Source organism: Manis javanica, chromosome 7 (genome assembly GCF_040802235.1).
Source record: "Manis javanica isolate MJ-LG chromosome 7, MJ_LKY, whole genome shotgun sequence".
NCBI lineage: Eukaryota > Metazoa > Chordata > Mammalia > Pholidota > Manidae > Manis > Manis javanica.
This window is the reverse complement of record NC_133162.1, coordinates 76,009,737-76,030,412: the sequence shown is the minus strand read 5'-3', so window position 1 is coordinate 76,030,412 and position 20,676 is coordinate 76,009,737. Positions and strand designations below refer to the sequence as shown.

Genomic DNA, 20,676 nt, shown 5'->3' with positions numbered 1-20,676 from the left:
AGGTCAGTGTCCTGGGGCCCTGGGGTGTGGACGGTGCTTCCAGGTAGTGCTGGCAGACATTAGGGCTGCCTGGGAAGCCTAGCAGAGCCCTGCCTCTCCTGCAGCCCAGGGTGGCCAGGAGTGGTGGTCACTCCAGTCCCACCTGTGGAGTGACCATCCCAGAGCCTCCCTCAGGCACAAGCACGGGCTCTGAGCAGGCAGCAGGGCCAGGCCCCACCTACCTGTTTTCTCTGAGCCTTCCTGAGTGCTATTTTGGGCTCTCACAACAGTAACTGATGGTTGGTGGAAAGGCATAAAAGCAGCAGCCAGGCCTTGAGGCTCACTAGACAGCTCTGTCCAGCAGGCGGTGACCCACCGTCCTCACGGCATCCTCACTCAAAGTGGGCACCAGGCTCCGGTTGCAGGAGCCCGTTCCTCCACCCTGCGCTTCCCGAGGACTGACCTTGCTCGTCCAGAAGCCCTGCTACCCCCAGGCCCTCTCAGCTACAGGTAAGAGCCAGCAACTGCCCTCTGGTTTGAGATACAACAAAAAGGTTGTTGCTCCCCAAGGGCAGTTAGCTGGGACTCAGGCAGCCTCACGGGGGTAAGAGACCAGAGGATGCAGTTGAGGGCAGTGAAAATGGGCTCTATGCTCAAGAAGCAATTCACAGGGGGTGTCATTCCACATGTTCTCACAATACCCCTCCTCCTGGGGATTCTCACACCCACCTCATGGAGGAGTGAGTGGAGGAATGGAGAGGTGGCCTTGCCAAAGGCAGGTTGGGAATTGGCAGAGCCTGTTTGTAAACCCACTTCCCCTGACCCTGGTCTATTAGGCTGGGTCCTCTTATTTTTGTGGTTCTTAAGCAACAAGAATGACAGAATCTCAAACACAAGGCTTTTGATGTTCTCAGGAGGGAGCAGCCCAGGGGTCCAAGCCTGGTCTGGGATCTGCAGACTACAAGCTGCTCCCAGGCACAAGAGCCACCAGGCAGCCTCAGATGAGGGCAGGGACACAGGAGGGTGTCAGGACAGAACTCAGACCTTTAAGTCTGGCTCTCTGTCTACAGACAGGTAGCTGCTGCCTGGCAGCCAGAAGCCATGAGTTCTCGGCTGCTGCTTTCAGAGGCCCACCTGCCCACAATTCGGGAGACCTCGGAGGAGATGCTGCCTGGGGGGATTGGGCAGGGACCCCCGGCCTCTCCCAGCCTGGATGACTACATCAGGTCCATCTGTCAGCTGGCACAGCCCACCTCAGTGCTGAGTGTGGCCACAGCCAGGGGTCTATGCGGGTCCCTAGGGGACATCACCACCTACCTCAGGGGCCAGCAGCCTGCACTGCATGGGGCTGGTACTTCTGACCCCCTGCACTGGCTGTTCGGGGAGTCCCAGCAAAGGTGGCCAAGTAGGAGGGAACTGCCCAGGACGACTGGCCCCTCTGCTGAGTCCAGGGGCCCATGTGGACAGATGGACAGTAGCAAGGCTGGGGAGGCCTCCAGAGGGAGTCCCTGTGACGCCAGATTGTCCAGGCACTTTCTGGCAAGACCATCGAGGGAATGGCAGCAGGGCTCCCTGACTCCCAGGCAGTCTGGTCGGGCTGCAGCCTCCCCCACAAGGTCCTGCCCCAGCAGCGTCCTCAGAACTCTCTACCTGCTCCTCCCAGTGATCCACGAACTCTGACATCTCCCCAGTAGAGCATGCTGCTCTGGTGCTGCCCCGCAGGTCTCTGGTTCATGGCAGCAGCCTGCCTCCACAGCGATCCCATGTGCACTGCTCCCTACAGGCTGACCGTCTTGGCGAGCTGCATAACGCCTCTATCCCCAGTGTTTTCATGAGTCAGGGGTCCTGACTCATAGCCTGTTCTGACAAATAAATGGAATAAAACCCAAATATGGGGCTGTGGTTACAAGACCACACAGAGTAGCCATTATTGCTGAGGCTGTCTCTCAGGCGGGAAGCGAGGTTGGACGGAGCAGCAGAGACGGGTAGGCTGAGCAAGGTCCCGGGCACCCCCAGGTCAGTCCCTCAGCCCCGCCCCACAGAGCCTGTGCTCCACGAGGCCTGAGAGAACACCACGGCTCTGCAGACGCACCCACTATGCTTTGGGGGGGCCTGTCCCTGGGGTGTCCTGGGGACCGCAGTTGGTCCAGCTCACAAGTCCTGCTGTGGCATCAGGAGAGGCCCCCATGCTGAGGGCCAAGACAGCACCAGCACCAGGTCAGCCTGCAGGGTGCCAGACCCCGGCCAGGGGGCCCGTCCCCACCCCTCCCTGTCTGCACCTCAGCTATGGGGCCAAGTCCAGGGGCCAGGGCCCCACTCCTCAGACCTGTTCACAGCCTGGCGAATCCGTGTTCTTGGAGTCTCTGGCAGAGAGGTGAGGGTGGGGAATAGGGGAGAGGGAGGATCTCCTCAGAGAGGCTGGTGGGCATCAGAGGGCTCCAAAGGTCAGGCCTGAAGACCTGTCCTCCCTCTCACTGGGGCTGCGTGGGAGCTGGCTGACCTGGTCAGGGTGGAGGGGGCTGAGAAGAGAGGAGCCAGGAGCTGGGTGGCTACCAAGTCCACACCTGCTTCCGCCCCCCACCTCCCTGCTCTGTGCACAGCAAATTCCTCCCTTCCTTTTTTTTTTTTTTGGTGCTATTTTTAAATTGCTCTGGACTATAAAAATGTTTGTCCCCTTTCATGTGTGTTTTGTGGGGAGACAGAATATAAAATATATTTAAAAGGGTTTTAGTCAAGCAATTTACTATCTTATCTGTAAAATGGGGGTGCCAATGCCGGTCTTTCACACCCCACAGAGCACAGGGGCTGGACAGATGAGCTTACAAGCACCACACACAGATGTCTGCATCTGTCACACCCTGCTGTATCTGTGGTCGGCTCACATCTGTGGCTCCCTGGCCTCCGGCGAATAAGTACGGGGCATCCTGGAGCCCAAGGGCCCCTAGGAGGCAGTGGGGTCAGCCTACTGAGTGGGTGCCTGGCTGGAGGTGAACGGGCTGGGCTTTCTGGGTCCACTTCTGTGAAGCAGCATGAACGGGGTCAGAGGGAGGCAATCCTGATAACATTGTCCAATTCCCTGGAGCTCAGAGACCTCGCTATTGCATTTGGGGAGGTCAAACAATGGGGAGCAGACCCTGGCCTCTGGGATCCTGTTAACATCCACCAATAAGACAGGAGTTAAGGCAGCTTCAGAAGGTACTTAAAGAAAGCAATAAAGAGCTGGGGGAGGGGCTCCCATAGGACAGAACAGCCTGGAGGGCCGTCCTCGGGATGCAGGCCAGAAGAGCAGCAGCATTCTCCTCATGTCCACCACTGGAGTGGGAAGGGACGCAGTGCCCATCCAGAGAGCAGGCTGCAGACATGTCCACAGGCCACCACTCACTGGGGTCAGGGGCCTGTCAGCTCCCCACCATTCCTGCCTGCAGGCCTGGGAGAAGGTGTTCATTATAGGAAGAGGATCCTGCGGACACAGAGACCGTGGATGAGGGGGCATAGATATGGTGGGCAGGGGGAACACAGAGACCAGGGTCCAAGGGGACACAGACTGGGGGTAGGGGGACAAAGGGACTTGGGGCAGGGAGGACACAGAGATTGGGGGCAGGGGGTGCACAGAGACCATGGGCAGGGGGGACACAGACCATGGGTGGGGGCACACAATGGCTGTGGGTCGGGTCCTGGGATGGGTGGAGGGGGCAAGTGTGGTGTGTGTTGGGGCCAACAGGGCGTGCCTCCAGATAACCTAGCACAGAGTGTGAGACACAGGGACTGGCTTGGAGTTCTGTCTCTGGGGGTGCAGCTGTGAGGAGCCACCCGTGCTCCACCTAGGAGGTGGAGGCCCTAGGGCTTGGATGGTTAGTGATGGGTTCACCCCCTGGTTTTGGGCAATCCCCTGTTCTGTGCAGACACCAGCCTGCGCGGTTAAATATTTGCTGTCTTTAGGCAGCAGACTGTGCCCAGCAGCTCACACTTGTCATTGTCCTATAAGCACAGTCACCCAGAGTCGTGGCCTACAACAGAGGGGCGAGGGGGCGAGGGCTCTGGCTGCCTGTGCCAGGAAGCCCTCTGAGAGCTCAGGCTCCCTGGAAATACTGTCGCAGGGACGGCTCCTCCCAAGGACACACTCACTCCCCCGTCCAAGCTCTGGGGGCCTGGGGGCAGTGGGAGAGGCACACACACAGGGTCATCAGGCCTGGTTGCTCCAGGGAGGCCCAGTGACAGTAGCAGGCCTCTCTTCCAGGGCATGCATGGATCCACGGGGACACACCCAGTGAAGAGCCCCTGGGCAGCCTGACGGCACTGAGCTTGGGGGCCAAGGCTGGCAGCCAGCCCCACCCTGCAGCCTGTCCTGACTCCGTGTGGGCAGTGGTCTGTACTCAGGCCTGGGAGCCATGAGCCATGCCGGCACCTTTCACTTGCTGAGGGTCACCTTGCAGAGACAGGCATGGAAACCTCAATCCCTGTCTGGAATATGGTCATTCCTCTTGTATTACAATAAATAAAACAGGCAGGTGCCTGATGCCTATCTGTTCCCCACTCAGGGCCTGCCATGCCCAAGGGGAGGCCATGCAGGGGCAGTCCTGTGGCAGGCACTGGAACCAGGAGACATGAGACTGGGAGGCCCAGGTCTGCATCAAGAAATCAGGGGCTGGATGCCATGTGGTGGGGTAATGGAAGGGCTTGGTGACCCAGGAATCAGCATCTCAGCATAAGAATGTCAGCCCCATGCCTGCAGCCTGACCCTGTGGGGACAGCCACCTCCCAAAGATGCACACTGCCTCAGGCTGGAGGTCCCTGAGGTCCTTCCTGGCTCCAGGGAGGTCAGGCCCGATCCTCGTACCTTCATCAGGCCAGGAACAAGAAACCCACCGGTGGAGTGTCAACTCCCTACTGCTGGGCACCTGCTCCCTGCTGCCGTGCCCCCCACTCCTCGTGGATGGTCCCATCACACACAGACACAGGGGACAGGCTTGGGGTTTCTCAGTCCTGTTCACCACACAGCTGTACCTACAGAGGGACTGTCTTGGGGAATCCCAAGAGCCAAGACTGAACTCGTAGACTAGTGGTTCTAAAATGTGGCATTCATCAGAATCCCCCTGAAGAGTTGTTAAAACACCAACAGGAGGAGACAGTTTCTGATTCAGCAGGCCTGGCAGAAGGAGAGTGGTAAGAATTCTCATTTCTAACCAGTTCCCAGGCAACACTGAAGCTGCTGGTATGGGGACCCCACAATGACAGTCACCCAGGTCATAGGTCAACTCCTGAATGCCCAGAGCTGAGGAGCAGAGCCCAGCCAGACGACCCTACCCCATGAATCCAGCACAAGAACTGAAATAAGTCCAACTCCTCACTTAGCACAGATCACAACGGTCACTTGCTGGTATGCAGGACTGTCCCTACTTGCTCCAGGCCTGCACCTGCTGGTAGGTCACGATACCTATGCCGAGGTAAAATGAGCCTGCCATGACAGATATGGACCTGGCACTGGGAGCCTGCCATTGCAGTAAGAGACAGTGAAGCCAGAGACGGCAGAGTGGGAGAGGGGACAGCGCCCAGCTGGCAGCAGAATGGAGTTGGGTAAGGGTGGGTGGGAAGAGGGGTTGGAGAGGCCACTCTGAAGAGGGAGGAGGAGCAAAGGAGCAGGAAGCAGTACAGAGGGCGTGGGACCACGCAGGGAGGCAGACCTCAGGGAGGTGGAGCACAAGCCAGTGTAAGTCATCTCAGGGAGCCCAGCACTTCCTGGACTGGGAGCCAGCAGCTTCCCAACCCAGGCTCCCGCCATGGGTCCCAGGCCTGGCTGACGGGCACCACAGGGGCTAAGGTCCGCTGGTGGGTGGGTTCCAGTCGGCCCTCCTTCCTACCACTGACTGGCAACCACAGCAGCCCAGAGCCGCCTGCACACAGGGCTCACCTCTGGGTGGTAATGCAGCAGGACATGTGGCTGTTAGAGTGGCCAAGGGAAGTGAGGACCAGTGAGCACAGTGGCCTCTGTGGGTCCCCAGGGCTTGAACTGTCTACTTTTGCTCAATAGCAAAAGGGAACTCCCAGGCGGATGACCTTCACCACATACGGACGGGTGGGAGAAAGTCCAGGAGCCAAGCTGATCTCCACCTCAGAAACCCCCTAAATAAAACCTCTCCATGATCAGACTCCCCAGTAGGCTAATAAACAAACAGGCAGACCAAGGTGGGAGCTTGGTGCCCTGAAGGGGATCTTGTGTGAAAGGTTCACAGGTCCTGTGTGGCATTAAGTCCAGGCCTGTCTGAGCTGCCACATGGGCAGCTGAGCAGGGGCTGCACTGCCTATCCCAGAGTCCAGCCGCTGCCCAGGCTATGTCTGGCCTACAGACATGTTTTGTTGAGCCCACATAGTGTTCTAAGGTTTAGGAAATTCCAGGTATCTAACTTTGGAAAAATCATAAAGGGTCTGCCTGGACAGAGCCCATGATCCTGCCCCGCAGTGAGAGATTTGGGCTGCAGACGGGATGTGCTCTCCTGTGTCCTTCACTCCCATTGCCTGACCTGTCCCTGGCATTTGGACCTGCCCCGTCCTGTGAGCACCTTGTGGGGAGCTCTCCTCTCTCTCGAGGTTTCCTCTCGTCTTGGTTCTGATTGATAAGCACAGAGGCCACTTTCTGCTTTGACTGCCCTGTGAACCTGGGCCAGAGCCCTGTGCTGAGGCCCTACTTGTGCTGTGGGATGGGAAGAGAAAGAAGTGGGCTGTGCGATCCTGAAGATTTAAACTCTGATGTCCTGGCATTTCACCAGGGGAGAGGTCCCAGATGGAAGGAGAGGATTTGCAAGGTGCTTTCCACCTGCTCTGAACTTACAGGGACACTCTGGGCCTCAGCACCCCTCACAGAACCCCAGAGGAGGGATTCTGGCTACTGGTAACATGGCCCTCAACTCAGAGGATGGGTGACCTTATAATCATTATGCAAACTAGGGCACTTCTGAAAGAGAAGCGAGTGGCCTTAATAATGACCCTACGATAACAGGTGCAAACCAGGACTGTGATATGTGGCAGACCAATGAATAAAGGAGAGACGCAGGCCTTACCTCTCGGTGTCTTAGCTGAAGGCTTCGGCCCTCGTGGTAGCAGTTGTAGGTCTTCAGCAGGCTTAAGAGCTCTGACCTAAGGAGGTAAAGATGCACACGTCCTCTTGGGGTGTGCTGGGGCCTCGGATAAGGCACTTGGCTTTACTGGCCTCAGTTTCCTCATTTGTAAAATGGGCCTAACACACATTTTACCAGCCATATATAATCAGTTTAGAGACTGGGCTCTGCCATCAGACACCTGCCATTTAGTCTTAGGGGTTTCACACATCAGCCCTTTGGAAGCCATAGGGGGGCTGAAAAGGAAGCAAAACTCACATAGTTGGGCCCTCATCCTCTACCTCTAGATGTTTAGACATTTCCACTATTACAGATAAGATTCCCTGATACATTTCCTGTACCTTACCTCTGAGCTACCACCTCAGAATAAGCTGCCTGGGCTTGGATTATCAGCATTTTAAAGATTTTCTTTCCCCTCACATTACTTCCTATGAGGGCCTGGTGTGGCTGCTGCAGGGGCACCAGGAGTGGGGTCTGCCCCTTCCTGACTTTCTGGAGGATGATCAGGGTGAAGGTGACAGCTGTGAGAGTGACATCCTAAAAGGCTGAGGAGGCATTTGCCCTGTGTTTTCTCCCCAGAATAAAGGAAGGCTCAGGCTTGTCTCTAGGCTGATGTGTGGCAGAGAGAAGATGAGGAGAGTGCCCTGCACCCAGGTGGGACTCCAGCAGGCATGACATGCAAGCCATACCTATGACTGTCAATCTTCTAGTAGCCATGCTACAAAGGAAAATGAAATAGGTGAAATTAGTCCTAATAACACATTTTACTATATGGCACAATAAAGCTAAAGTATTATCATGTCAACATGTAATCAATATAAAAATTATTAATGAGATTGTGTTCACTAATTTGTTTTTCAATAAGTGTTTGCTAGCTGGAAGGTCTGTTATATTAACTACACCTCTCCAGCCACATGTCATGGCTCAGCAGCCACACGTGGCTGATGACCCCAATCCTGGATGGGGACGCTCCAGAACCCTTTCCCGTTGGCAGTATACCCTCACTGGCATGAGAGGACCTCAGGGTGTGGAAGAGCGAATGCCACTGTGGTGCTGTGGTGTGCTACCCACGTGTGACACAGGGGGATGGCAACTGACAGAGGAGGTGACTCACGACTTGATGGCATCAACAAAGCAGGATTCAGTATTACATGTTCACTGTGCTTACCACTGCATAAATGCTGAATATAGAATCATTATGACACATATATATGAAATTAAACATGTTATAGTAGTAGTTATTATGCATATTATAATTCGTATTGTCCTTTGTAGAGTTTAAGTAAGGAAAATGATGATATGGGCAGCACAGAGAAAAGATACAAGGGAATACTGTCTGTTTTCTCAGGGCTTTAATGGGAGGATCTCAGCGTGTGGTTTTCAGCAAAAAAAACTCGTCCATTTCAAGAAGCCTGGCTTGTCTGCAGGATGGCAGACAGCTGTCCACATTTAGAAAATATTTGAACTCTGAATTCAGAAAGGAAGATAAAATGAAACATGTACTTTTCTTTAGTTCAGAAATGAATTAGAAAAAGGATTCTAAATGTTTCTTATGATGAGACAGAAAGTAAATAAAAATAAGCAAAGTTAAGAATCATCATGTCATAAAATATACTTTTTCAATAAAAACTCAAAACCGGTTTTGAGGGATACTTTTCCCTGAACAGTTTAACACAATAAGATTATTAATTGGGGCCAAAGAGGAGGGGGTCTAAACCATGCCCTGAAGAGATCCTCATTCTCCAAAGAGACAGGCTTCAGAAAGAAGTGTCCCAGCCATAGCTGATCTATCTAGCACAAAGGAAGAAACACAGAAACACAGACAAAATGAGGAGGCAGAGGAATATGTCCCAAACAAAAGAGCAAGATAAAACACCAAAAAAAAGGACTTAAATAGAGATTAGCAATCTTCCTAATAAAGAGTTCCAAGCAACAGTCATAAAGATGCTCACTGAAATGGAGAAAAGAATTAATAATTTGACAAAGAACTTTGACAAGAACTTTGACAAAGAGAGAGAAAATATGAAGAAGAGCCACTCAGAGCTGAAGAATACAGTAACTGAAATGAAAAATACAATAGAGGGAATGAAGAGCACACTGCTGAAGTAGAGGAAAGAATCATGGTAATGGAAGGTAGAGAGGAGCAGAGTAACCAAGCTGAGGAACAGAGGGAAAAAGAATTTCTAAAAATGAGAAGATTCTAAGAGCTGTGTGACAACTCCAAACAAAACAATATTTGCATAATTGGGGTCCCAGAAGGAGAAGAGAGAGACGAAGGAGTAGAAAGTCTCTCTGAAGAAGTAGTAGCTGAAAACTTCCCCAATCTGGGGAAGGAAACAGACTTCCAGCATCTGGAAGCTCGGAGAAGCCCTACCAAGATGAACCCCCAGGAAGAGAACACCATGACATATAATAATTAAAATGGCAAAAGTTAAAGATAAGAAGAATCTTATAGCAGCAAGTGAGAGGCAGACAGTTACCTATAAGGGAAACTCCATAAGGTTATCAGCAGTTTTCTTAGAAGAAATTTTACAGGCCAGAAGGGAGTGGCATGAAATATTCAAAGAATTGAAAAGGAAGACACTACAACAAAGAATTCTCTACCCAGCAAGGTTTGCATTCAGAGCTTAAAGAGAGATTAAGTTTCTCAAATAAATGAGAGCTAATAGAATTCACCACTACTAAACTGGCCTTATAGGGTATATTAAAGGGACTTCTGTAGATGGAAATGTTCTTAAGCCTAAACATTTTTATCAGTGGTAATATCTCCTCTAATAAAGGTAGTAGACCAATTACTTATCAAACAAGTATAAAGTTAAATAACAAAAGTAGTAAAGTCAGCTATACACAAAGCTAGTCAAAAGATACACAAAAGATGCAGATTATGACATCTGTACATAAAGTGTGGATGAGGAAGAAGAATTCAAAAGGGGTACTTTTAGTGTTCAAAATCAAGTGGCCATCCACTTCATGTAGGCTGCTATATATTTTGGAAACTATCTATGAATCTTATGGTAACCACAAAACTAGAGGCTATAACAGATACACAAACATTTTTAAAAAAGAATCTAAGTATAACACTGAAGAAAACCATCAAATAGCAAAAGAAGAGTGTAAGAGATGAAGAAAGGAACAGAGAGAAAAAAAAAAACAGAGACAATTAGTAAAATGGCAATATGTACATACCTATCAATAATTACCCTAAATTTAAGTAGACTGAATTCACAATCAAAAACATAGGGTGGCAGAATGGACAAAGAAAAAAGACCCATCTATTTGCTGCCTAAGGGAGACTCAAATCTGATCAAACAACAAACAGACTGAAAGTGAAAGGATGGAAAAACATATTTCATGCAAATAAAAGGGAGAAAAAAGCAGCAGCAGCGGTCCTAACATCAGACAAAATAGACTTCAAAACCAAGAAAGTAAAAGAAACAAAAGATGTTACATAGTGATAAAAGGATTAGGCTAACAAGAGGATATAACAATTGTAAATATCTATGTACCCAATATAGGAGCACCTAAGTATGTAAAACAAATACTAACAGAACTAAAGGGGGAAACAGACTGTAACTCAATCATATTAGGAGATTTTAAAACCCACTTACATTAATGGACAGACCATCCAGACAGAAAATAAAGAAGGAAACAGAGGCATTGAACAACATATTAGATCAGATGTACTTTGAACAGATATATACAGAATATTCCACCCAAAAGCAGTAGGATACACATTTTTCTCAACTGCACATGGAAGGTTCTCCAGAATGTATCACATATTAGGACACAAAAGAACCTCAATAAATTAGAAAAGACTGAAACTGCATCAAGCATCTTTTCAAATCACAATGATATGACACTAGAAATAAACCATATGAAGAAAATAAAAAAACTCACAAACACACGGAGGCTAAACAACATGTTTTTGCATAACCAATGGATCAATAAACAAATCAAAGGGTAAATCAAACAATACATGGAGACAAGTGGGAACAGAAACACAAGAGTTCAAAGGATGTGGCATGCCACAAAAGCAGTTCTAAGAGGGACATCCATAGCAATACAGGCCTACCTCAAGCAATGAGAACAATCCCAAATAAACAAACTAAACTCACAACCAGTGGAACTAGAAACATAAGAATAAACAAAACCTAAAGTTAGCAGAAGGAAGGATATAATAACGATCAGAATATATATAAATAAGACAGAGAATAAAAAATCAATAGAAAAAAAGTCAAAGAAACTAAGAGCTGGTTTTTTGAGGAGAAAAACAAAATAGACAATCCCCTAGCCAGATGTATCAAGAAAGAGAGGACACAAATAAATAAAATCAGAAACAAAAAAGAAGTTAAAACTGACACCACAGAAATTCAAAGAACTTAAGAGAATTCTATGAAAAGTTATATGCCAATAAGTTGGAGAAGCTAGAAGAAATGGACAAATTTCTACAAATGTACAGTCTTTCAAGACTGACACAGGAAGAAACAGAAAATCTGAACAGACCAATCACCAATAACAACATTGAATTGGAAATCAGAAAACTCCCAACAAACAAAAGTCCAGGGATAGATAGCTTCATAAATGAATTCCACCAAACATTTAAAGAAGAGCTAATACCTACACTTCTTAAAGTATTCCAAAAAACAGAAGATGAGGGAATACTTACAAACTGATACTATGAAGCCAGTATCACTTTAATACCAAAACTAGACAAGGACAATATGAAAAAAAAATTATAGACCAATATCCCTGATGAACATAGATGCAAAAGTCAACAAAATACTAGGAAACCAAAGTCAAAAATACATCAAAAGGATCAGCCACCATGACCAAGTGGGATTTATTCCAGGGATGCAAGGATGGTACAATATTTATAAATTAATCAACGACATACACATTAACAAAAGGAAAGCCAAAATCATATGATCATCTCCATAGATGCTGAAAGCATTTGACAAAATTCAACGTCCAGTCATGATAAAAACTCTCAACAAAACAGGTATAGAGGGAAAATACCTCAACATAATAAAGGCCATATACGACAAACCCAAAGCTAACATCATATTCAATGGTATAAAAAGTTGAAAGCTTTTCCTCTAAGATCAGGAATGAGACAAGGATGTCCACTATTGTCACTTTTATTCAACATAGTACTGGAGATCCTAGCCTTGGCAATCAGAAAAGATAAAGGGATAAAAGGAATCCAAATTGGTAAGGAAGAAGTAAAACTTTCACTATATGCAGATCAGATACTATATACAGAAAACCCTAAAGACTCCAACAAAAAGCAATTACAACTAATAAGTGCATTCAGCACAGTTGCAGGATACAAAATCAATATGCAGAAATCTGTTGCATTCCTATAACAACAAACTAAGAGAGAAATCAGGAAAACAATTCCATTTACAATTGCATCAAAAAGAATAAAATACATAGGAATAAACATAACCAAGGAGGTGAAAGACCTGTACTTTGAAAAGTATAAGACCCTATGAAAGAAACTGAAGACACAAGTAAATGGAAATCAACCCCATGTTCATGGATATGATGAATTAATATTGTCAAAATGGCCATCCTACCCAGAGCAATTTACAGATTCAATGCAATTCCTATGGAAATACCAATGGCATTTCTAAATGACTAGAGCAAATAATCCTAAAATTTACATGGAATTACAAAAGACCCAGAATATCCAAAGCAACCTTGAGAAAGAAGAAAAAAGCTGAAAGTATCATGCTCCCTGACTTCAAGCTATACTACAAACCTACAGTCATCAAAACAGTATAGTACTGGTGCAAGAACAGACTCATAGATCAATGGAACAGAATAGACAGAAATAAACCCATATATATATATATATGGTCAATTAATACATGATAAAGGAGCCATGAATATACACTGGGGAAAAGACAGTCCCTTCAATAAATGGTGTTGGAAAAACTGGACAGCTACATGCAAAAAAGAAACTGGATTACTGTCTAACTCCATACACAAAAGTAAACTCAAAATGGATCAAAGAGCTGAATGTAAGACATGAAACCATAAAATGCTTAGAAGAAAACATAGGCAAAAATCTTGTGCACATAAGCATAACTAATTTTTTCTGGATATGTCTTCCAAGGCAAGGGAAACAAAAGCAAAAATAAACAAGTGGCGTATATCAAACTAAAATCTTCTGTACAGCAAAGCAAACCATTAACAAAACAAAAAGGCAATCTAACATATTGGAGAATATATTTATAAATGATTCATTTCATAAGATGTGAACATCCAAAATATACAAGGAACCCATACAACTCAACACCAAAAAAATCAAGTAACGCAATTAAAAAGTAGGTAGAAGAAGACTTGTTACAACGAAGACAGACACATGGCCCACAGGCATATGAAAAGATGCTCCACATCAATAATCATCAGGGAAATACAAAAATCAAAACCACAATGACATATCACCTCACACCAGTCAGAATGGCCACTATCTGAAAGACAGAAACAAGTGTTGGCAAGGATGTGGAGAAATGGGAACCCTCCTACACTGTTGGTGGGAATGTCAGTTGGTGCAGCCACTGTGGAAAGCAGTATGGAGGTTCTTCAAAAAACTAAAAACAAGAGAGAACCAAGATGGCGATGTGAGTAGAGCAGCGGAAATCTCCTCCCAAAACCACATACATTTTTGAAAATACAACAAATACAACTCTCCCTAAAAGAGAGACCAGAAGACACAGGACAACAGCCAGACTACATCTACACCTGTGAGAACCCAGCACCTTGCGAAGGGGGTAAAAGATACAAGCTGCGGCCTGGCAGGACCTGAGTGCCCCTCACCACAGCTGCTTGTGGGAGGAGAGGAGTTGGTGCCGGGAGGGAGAGGGAGGCCAGGACTGCTAATCACCCAGCCCCAGCCATCTAGACCAGAGTGCAGACACACAGTGCATGCATGGGGTGCTGGAAACTAGGGAAACAGGGCAGTAAGACCTGTGAGCAGGTCCCCGCAGTCGGCGCACCAGGGACAAAGAAAAGCGAGTGCTTTTTGAAAGTCTTAAAGGGACAGGTACCCCACAGCTGAAGGGAAGTGCCCCGGGAAAACTAGCTCAGCAGCAGGGAATCCTGGGGAACTCTGGGCACCCGAACCCCCGCAGCACAGCTCGGAGGCCACTCACCACGATAAACAGCCTCCCGCCTGTTCCCCCTCTGACGTAGCCTCGCCATATTGGAGCAGCAGCCTGAGGCAGGCCACGCCCACAGCAACTGCAGAGCTAAATAAACTCCATACTGGCCAGGCAAGATCAGAAGCCCCGCCTGCAAGCAACTGCCCAGCACAAGCCACTAAAGGCCGCTGTTCTCCCAGGAGAGGAAGGCCACAAGCTGGCAAGAAGGGACTTTCTCTTACCCAACACACGCGCCAGGTCCCCACAAATATATCTATCGCCATGAAAAGGCAGAAGAAATTGATACAGACAAAGATCACAGAGGCATACCCTGAGAAGGAGATAGACCTAACCAGTCTTCCTGAAAAAGAATTAAAAATAAAGCTCATAATCATGCTGATGGAGCTGCAGAGAAATATTCATGAGCTAAAGGATGAAGTCCAGAGGGAGATTACAGACATCTGGAGGGAGATTACAGAAGTGAAACAAACTCTAGAAGGATTTATAAGCAGAATGGATAAGATGCAAGAGGCCATTGATGGAACAGAAACCAGAGGACAGGAACGCATAGAAGCTGATGCAAAGAGAGATAAAAGGATCTCCAGGAATGAATCAATATTAAGAGAACTGTGTGACCAACCAAAAGTAACAATATTTGCATTATAGGGGTACCAGAAGAAGAAGAGAGAGAGAAAGGGATAGAAAGTGTATTTGAAGAAATAATTGCTGAGAACTTCCCCAAACTGGAGGAAGATATAATTGATCAGACCATGGAAGTGTACAGAACTCCCAACAGAAAGGACCCAAGAAGGACAACACCAAGACACATAATAACTAAAATGGCAATGGTCAAGGACGAGGACAGAGTTTGAAAAGCAGCTAGAGAGGAAAAAGGTCACCTACAAAGGAAAACCCATCAGGCTATCATCAGACTTCTCAACAGAAACCTTACAGGCCAGAAGAGAATGGCATGATATATTTAATGCAATGAAACAGAAGGGCCTTGAACCAAGAATACTGTATACAGCACGACTATCATTTAAACATGAAGGAGAGATTAAACAATTCCCAGATAAGCATAAGCTGAGGGAATTTGCCTCCCACAAACCACCTCTACAGGGTGTTTTAGAGGGACTGCTCTAGATGGGAGCACTCCTAAGACTAAATAGATGTCACCAGAGAAAATAAAATCACAGCAAAGAAAGCAGATCAACCAAATACTAAGTAAAGGCAAAAAATAAAATCAACTACCCACAAAAGCAGTTAAAGGAAACACAAAAGAGCACAGAATAAAACAACCAACATATAAAGAATGGAGGAGGAGGAATAAGAAGGGAGAAAAATAAAGAATGACCAGACAGTGTTTAAAATAGCTCAATAAGCGAGTTAACTTAGACAGTAAGATACTAGAAGCTAACCTTGAATCTTTGGCAACCACGAATCTAAAGTCTGCAATGGCAATAAGTACATATCTTTCAATAATCACCCTAAATGTAAATGGACTGAATGCACCAATCAAAAGACACAGAATAATAGAATGGATAAAAAAGCAAGACCCATCTCTATGCTGCTTACAAGAGACTCACCTCAAACCCAAAAACTATAGGAACAAAGAAAGACTGAAGGAACAAAACAGCAGCAGAATCATAGAACCTAAGAATGGACTAACAGGTACCAAAGGGTAAGGGACTGGGGAGAAAGGGAGGGAAGGGAGGGATAAGGGTGGGGAAAAAGAACGGGGGCATTACAATTAGCATGTATAATGTGGTGGGGGGCATGGGGAGGGTTGTGCAACACAGAGAAGACAAGTAGTGATTCTACAGCATCATACTACGCTGGTGGACAGTGACTGTAATGGGGTTTGTGGGGGGGATTTGGTGAAGGGGGGTCACTAGTAAACATAATATTCTTCATATAATTGCAGATTAATGACAGCAAAATAAACTAATTAAAAAAACAAAACAAAACAAAAATAACTAAAAACAGAAATACCGTATGTTCCAGTAATTCCACTTACAGGAATTAATCCAAAGAAAATGAAATCCTTGATCCTAAAATATACATGCCCCTATGTTTATTGCAACATTATTTACAATAGCCAAGACATGGAAGCAACCAAAGTGTCCACCAATAAATGAATGGATAAAGATGTGGTACATAAACACAGTGGAATCTTATTCAGTCATAAAAAACAAGAAATCCTGCCATTTGTGAGAAAATGGATGGACCTACAGGGTATTATGCTCAATGAAATAAGCCAGGCAGAGAAAGACAAATACCATATGATTTCACTTATTTGTGGGATCCAAACAAAAAACAAAACAAAATGAACAAAACTGCCACTGACTCATAGACACTGAGAAGTGTCTGGTAGTTATCACGGGGAGGCGTTGGGGTCGGGGAGGTGAAATAGGTGTGGGCGTTAAAGGGACACAAATTCTTAATCATAATATAAAATTAGGCAGGGCATGAAAGTACAACATAGAGAATATAGTCAATGGTTCTATAGCATCTTTCTATGTTGACAGATAGTAAGTGCACTATTTGGGGTGAGGATTTAACAAGGTAGAACCACAGTGTTATAACTTGAAACTAGTGTAATATTGTATATCAACTGTACTTCAATAAAAAATATATCATCATCAACAACAATGACAGAAGTGCCCCACAGTGACCTGAGGCAGTACACTGATCTGTGCAAAGTGCCCTAAAGCTGTCCCCAGCAGGGAGTGGCTGAGGGGCTGGGGTTGTGAAGTCCCGCTCTGCACAGAAAGGCCTACTTCAGAATGGACTTGCTGTCACTGATGGGGACATGGGCACTGGGCGGACAATCTTCCTTCATCTTCTCCTGTTATCTGCAGACCTGGAAGGTACCTGTGAGGAAGACAAAACAAGACAGGTGGCCTGGAGGCATGTGGGTCAGAGCATTGCCAGAGTTTTGGTGCCCAGGGACCTCAGCCTCTCCCCTCCCAACCCCCACTCCCTGGTGCACTGGGTGGCTAAGGCAGAAGCGCCAGGCCCAGAGGACTTAAAGCAGCCCCACACCCACACGTCAGCCAGGTTCCCCTCAGTGGGACAAAGTCAGAACTGCTGAGAGGCTGGGACCCAGAACCAGCCCTATCAGCACCCCTCCAAAAACCTCCATAAACCACAGGAATCTGAATCAACTTTCTAAATGTTTCAGACCACGTACTCTCTTCCTTTGGTTGATGATGGTTTGATGAATGATGGTTTCTGCCTTGATTGCTCCTGAGACCCCACAAAGCACCCTGGGCCTTTCTCCTCCATGCCCACTGAGCCCGGGCTGCTGGCCCAAACCTGCTTTGGAGTCAGCACACCAGGGTCCACTCTCCTATTGATGGGTTAATTGGTACTGTGCCCACTACATGCTGGAGGCTGTGTTGAGCATTTTTTGATTTATCTCTCTGCTTATAGTACCATCCTATTCCCATTTTATGGAAGAGAAAACGGGAACAGAAATTAGGTACTTTGCCTCAGATACCAGGCAAGTGGCTGAGTCACTGTTTGAACAAAAGCATTCAGACCCTAGATTCTGGTCTCTTAATTCCTCCCCTACACTGATGTGGGACAGTGACTTGAACCCCCCACCCCCACCCCCACCCTTCCTTTTCTCATCTCACTGTGGGGTAGTCTCTACCCTACAGGATTGTTAGTGGATGCACACAGGAAACTACCTAAATCTCTTCCCATTCACGTCTGTGGAGCTTCTCAAACCCTCTCTGTCTTTCATGGAGAGCTTTCTCTATCTGTGTGCATCTTTGGCACAGATTTCTACCTCTCTGTCCACTTGGTTCTAGCCCAGGACCTTTATCAAAGCCCCTGTGTTGGGCAGTGAGCCACAGCTTCACGCACTGCCCCTGTCTGAGCTGGCCTCTGCCTCCCCTCTCCAGTTGCAGTGGAAACATGGGGTTAGGCAGAGAGGAGGCAGCCAGGGCACACAGCTGCCCATGCCAGAGACTGGCTCCTCCCCAAACCCAACATCTGCTCAGTCGTGGCTCCCTATCTGCATGTCAGCAGCTGTTACCAGGTGGCTCAAGCACACTAACTGCCATCCTAATGTCCTCAGGGAGGACAGAGCACTCCAGCCCCTGGGCACTGACTGACTGCCCAGCACACACTCTTCTGGCTTGACACCAACCGCAAAACAGGCTGGGCTTGCCTTCTGTGCTGGCATTGGCCCCAAGAGCATTTGGTTCTGGAAGCAGGGGACACTTGCAGAAGAGGAATGATCTGAGGGAAGTGGGCTCCTCAGTGACCTCAGAATCACCCTATAAATGCCTGCCCTCTGCCCTGGCCTGGGGTGAGGCATAGAGATGTCAGGCCCCTGCAGGGTAAGGGGCAGCATGGGGGCCTGGAATGGGGACCTCCAGCTGCATTCCTCTCCAAACTGGAAACAGGATTTCAAAATAGGGGTTCAGTTCCTCAGTACCCCAGTCTCCTGTGCAAAAAGTGACCTGCCAGTTGCCCTCTCTGGGTAGCAATGCAAACACATCCATTGCAGAGCTGGCCTTAGCCATGGTTCCCGGGAGCTCAACACTGTTCCTGCAGGGAACCAGCAACAGCTGTGTTGCTTTAAACAAGCTCACTGAAGAACGGGCTGGGTTTACCAGCATAGCAGGAGGTGGTTTTCCCCTTGCCTTGCTCTGTGGCCAGCTTTTCTCCCCTTCCTCTCCACCTGCTGCTCTGAGCTGCATGCAGCCTTCCAGGGCTGCTCACAGCTCCCCTAATGGACTCTATGCTTTGTGCCCCCTTTGGGTTTCACCATGCTCTTCCCTGTGCAGAGCACAGCCTTCCTTGTCCCATTGTCTGATGTTAGGGCCTCCAGGACACCTTGCCAGAGCATCTCCCTCCTCCAGGCCGGGGATCTGGCAGCTCCTCTGGGGCCCAGCAGCTGCTACTGCTGCCCACCAAGCTGGGCCCTGCAGGGCCTGCCTTGTTTTGCCTTTTTTCTTTCTCCAAGAGAAAAGGCGTGTGGAGCAGCACAGACACTGCTTTTCTGCCTCACCATTTGTTTCCAGCATCAGGCACAAGCCTGGCTTGTGCAGGGGTCCATAATGGCTGTTAGATTCTTGGATGTGTATGAGAAGCTCCCAAAGCCCCAAAACCACCTTTCCCAGAGTCGTGTGTACACAGTTGGAGCAAAGCATGAAGTGCCAGTGGCCAGGGAGGCGATGTGGCCGAGGAGTCCTCTGGTCAGTGAAGTCTGCGGGGCACTGGGGACATATTGGTGACTAGCGGGGCAGAGTTCTGATATTTCACAGGCAGCCAGAAATTGGATTTTTGTATTTTTGTGTGTAAAGTCAGGTGACTGGTGGAGCATTTACTGCCCCTGGGCCCTGAAATGACCATGTGTCTTACAAATGGGTTTCAGCCCCCAGGAAGTTCACTATGGATTCAGTGTGACCAAAGAAATGACAGTAGAACATTCTTGGGGTGAAAGGGTTATACCCAACTTTATTCCCATGGTGGCAGGTCAATCAGTAGAAGTCCGTCCACTCAGAGCAAGTCTGCATGTGGCAAGCCAGTCTCTGCCTCTGGGCCTCTGTCCTCAGCGCTGCCACCACTCCAACCTCTGCTCTGCTCTCCTGCAGCCTTGCAGCCATGCCACTGTGTCACCCAGAGCACTGGGTGGAGCTCTTTATATAGAGTCAATAGCAATGTATTGCCCACATGTGTGTAGTGAGCTAGCCAACTAGGGCCAGGTGAGAGTGCTCGCCACTGGAACTATCATTTTATCCACACCATGCTCACATTCCTCGGGCCCTTGCAGCTGCAGGGCCATATGACTAATGAGTCACATGTTATACACAAGTGTCATGTGTCACTCCCAGGCCAGCACATCTGAGCCAGTATGTGACCCTGCAGCCCTCTGTTCTCTGCTGTGCTGCCCAGAAAGCCATGTGTCCCAATTGGTACAGCTTCCTGATGGTCAGCCTGGGTCCCAGGGTGCCTCTGTGGAGCACAGCCCTCTGCCAACTCACAATGGATAGAAACTGGGAAAGAAAAATAAACGTCTGCTGTGATGGCACTGGTGTTTTAGGGATTAGTTACTGCAGCATAGCCTCGACTATCCCAACTAATACAGTAAATAATTCCAAAAATGAACACATAGGTAAAAGTAAAATGCAGCCATGGTGTGGGGGGGATCATGGGGAAGACATGTAGCACAGAGAAAGCAAATAGTGACTCTGTAGCATCTTACTACACTGATGGACAGTGACTGCAATGAGGTATTGGGGGGACATGATAATATGAGTGAATGTAGTATTCCACATTGTTTTTTCATGTGAAACTTTCTTAAGAGTGTATATCAATAATACCTTAATAAAAAAAAAGTAAAATGTAGCCAGACAAAGCATAAGACAGATGGTCTTACTGTAGCTCGTTTGTAACATGACTCAGCTTACAATACTTTC

The 20,676-nt window shown here is 47.8% G+C and overlaps 1 protein-coding gene and 1 pseudogene across 7 annotated transcripts in view; one reads left to right on the top strand and one right to left on the bottom strand.

The window, feature by feature from the left end:
- The window catches only part of LOC118972692 (ras association domain-containing protein 4-like), a 47,546-nt pseudogene that overhangs the window by 12,218 nt on the left and 14,652 nt on the right, over window positions 1-20,676 (bottom strand).
- LOC118972697 (protein DEPP-like) overlaps window positions 17-20,676 on the top strand; it is a 40,956-nt gene continuing 20,296 nt past the window's right edge. For 3 of the 7 annotated variants that reach the window (XR_012133274.1, XR_012133275.1, XR_012133276.1), the window contains exon 1: window positions 17-489. Coding sequence is in view for 2 of the 7 variants with exons in the window: in XM_073241171.1 (XP_073097272.1) it covers window positions 1,081-1,659 (579 nt within the window). In the remaining 5 variants the exon portion in view is untranslated. Of the gene's footprint in view, window positions 490-1,049; window positions 1,872-7,670; window positions 7,928-20,676 lie in introns of those variants that run through there. The other 4 variants (XR_012133272.1, XM_073241171.1, XM_073241172.1 and 1 more) reach the window with 4 other exon arrangements.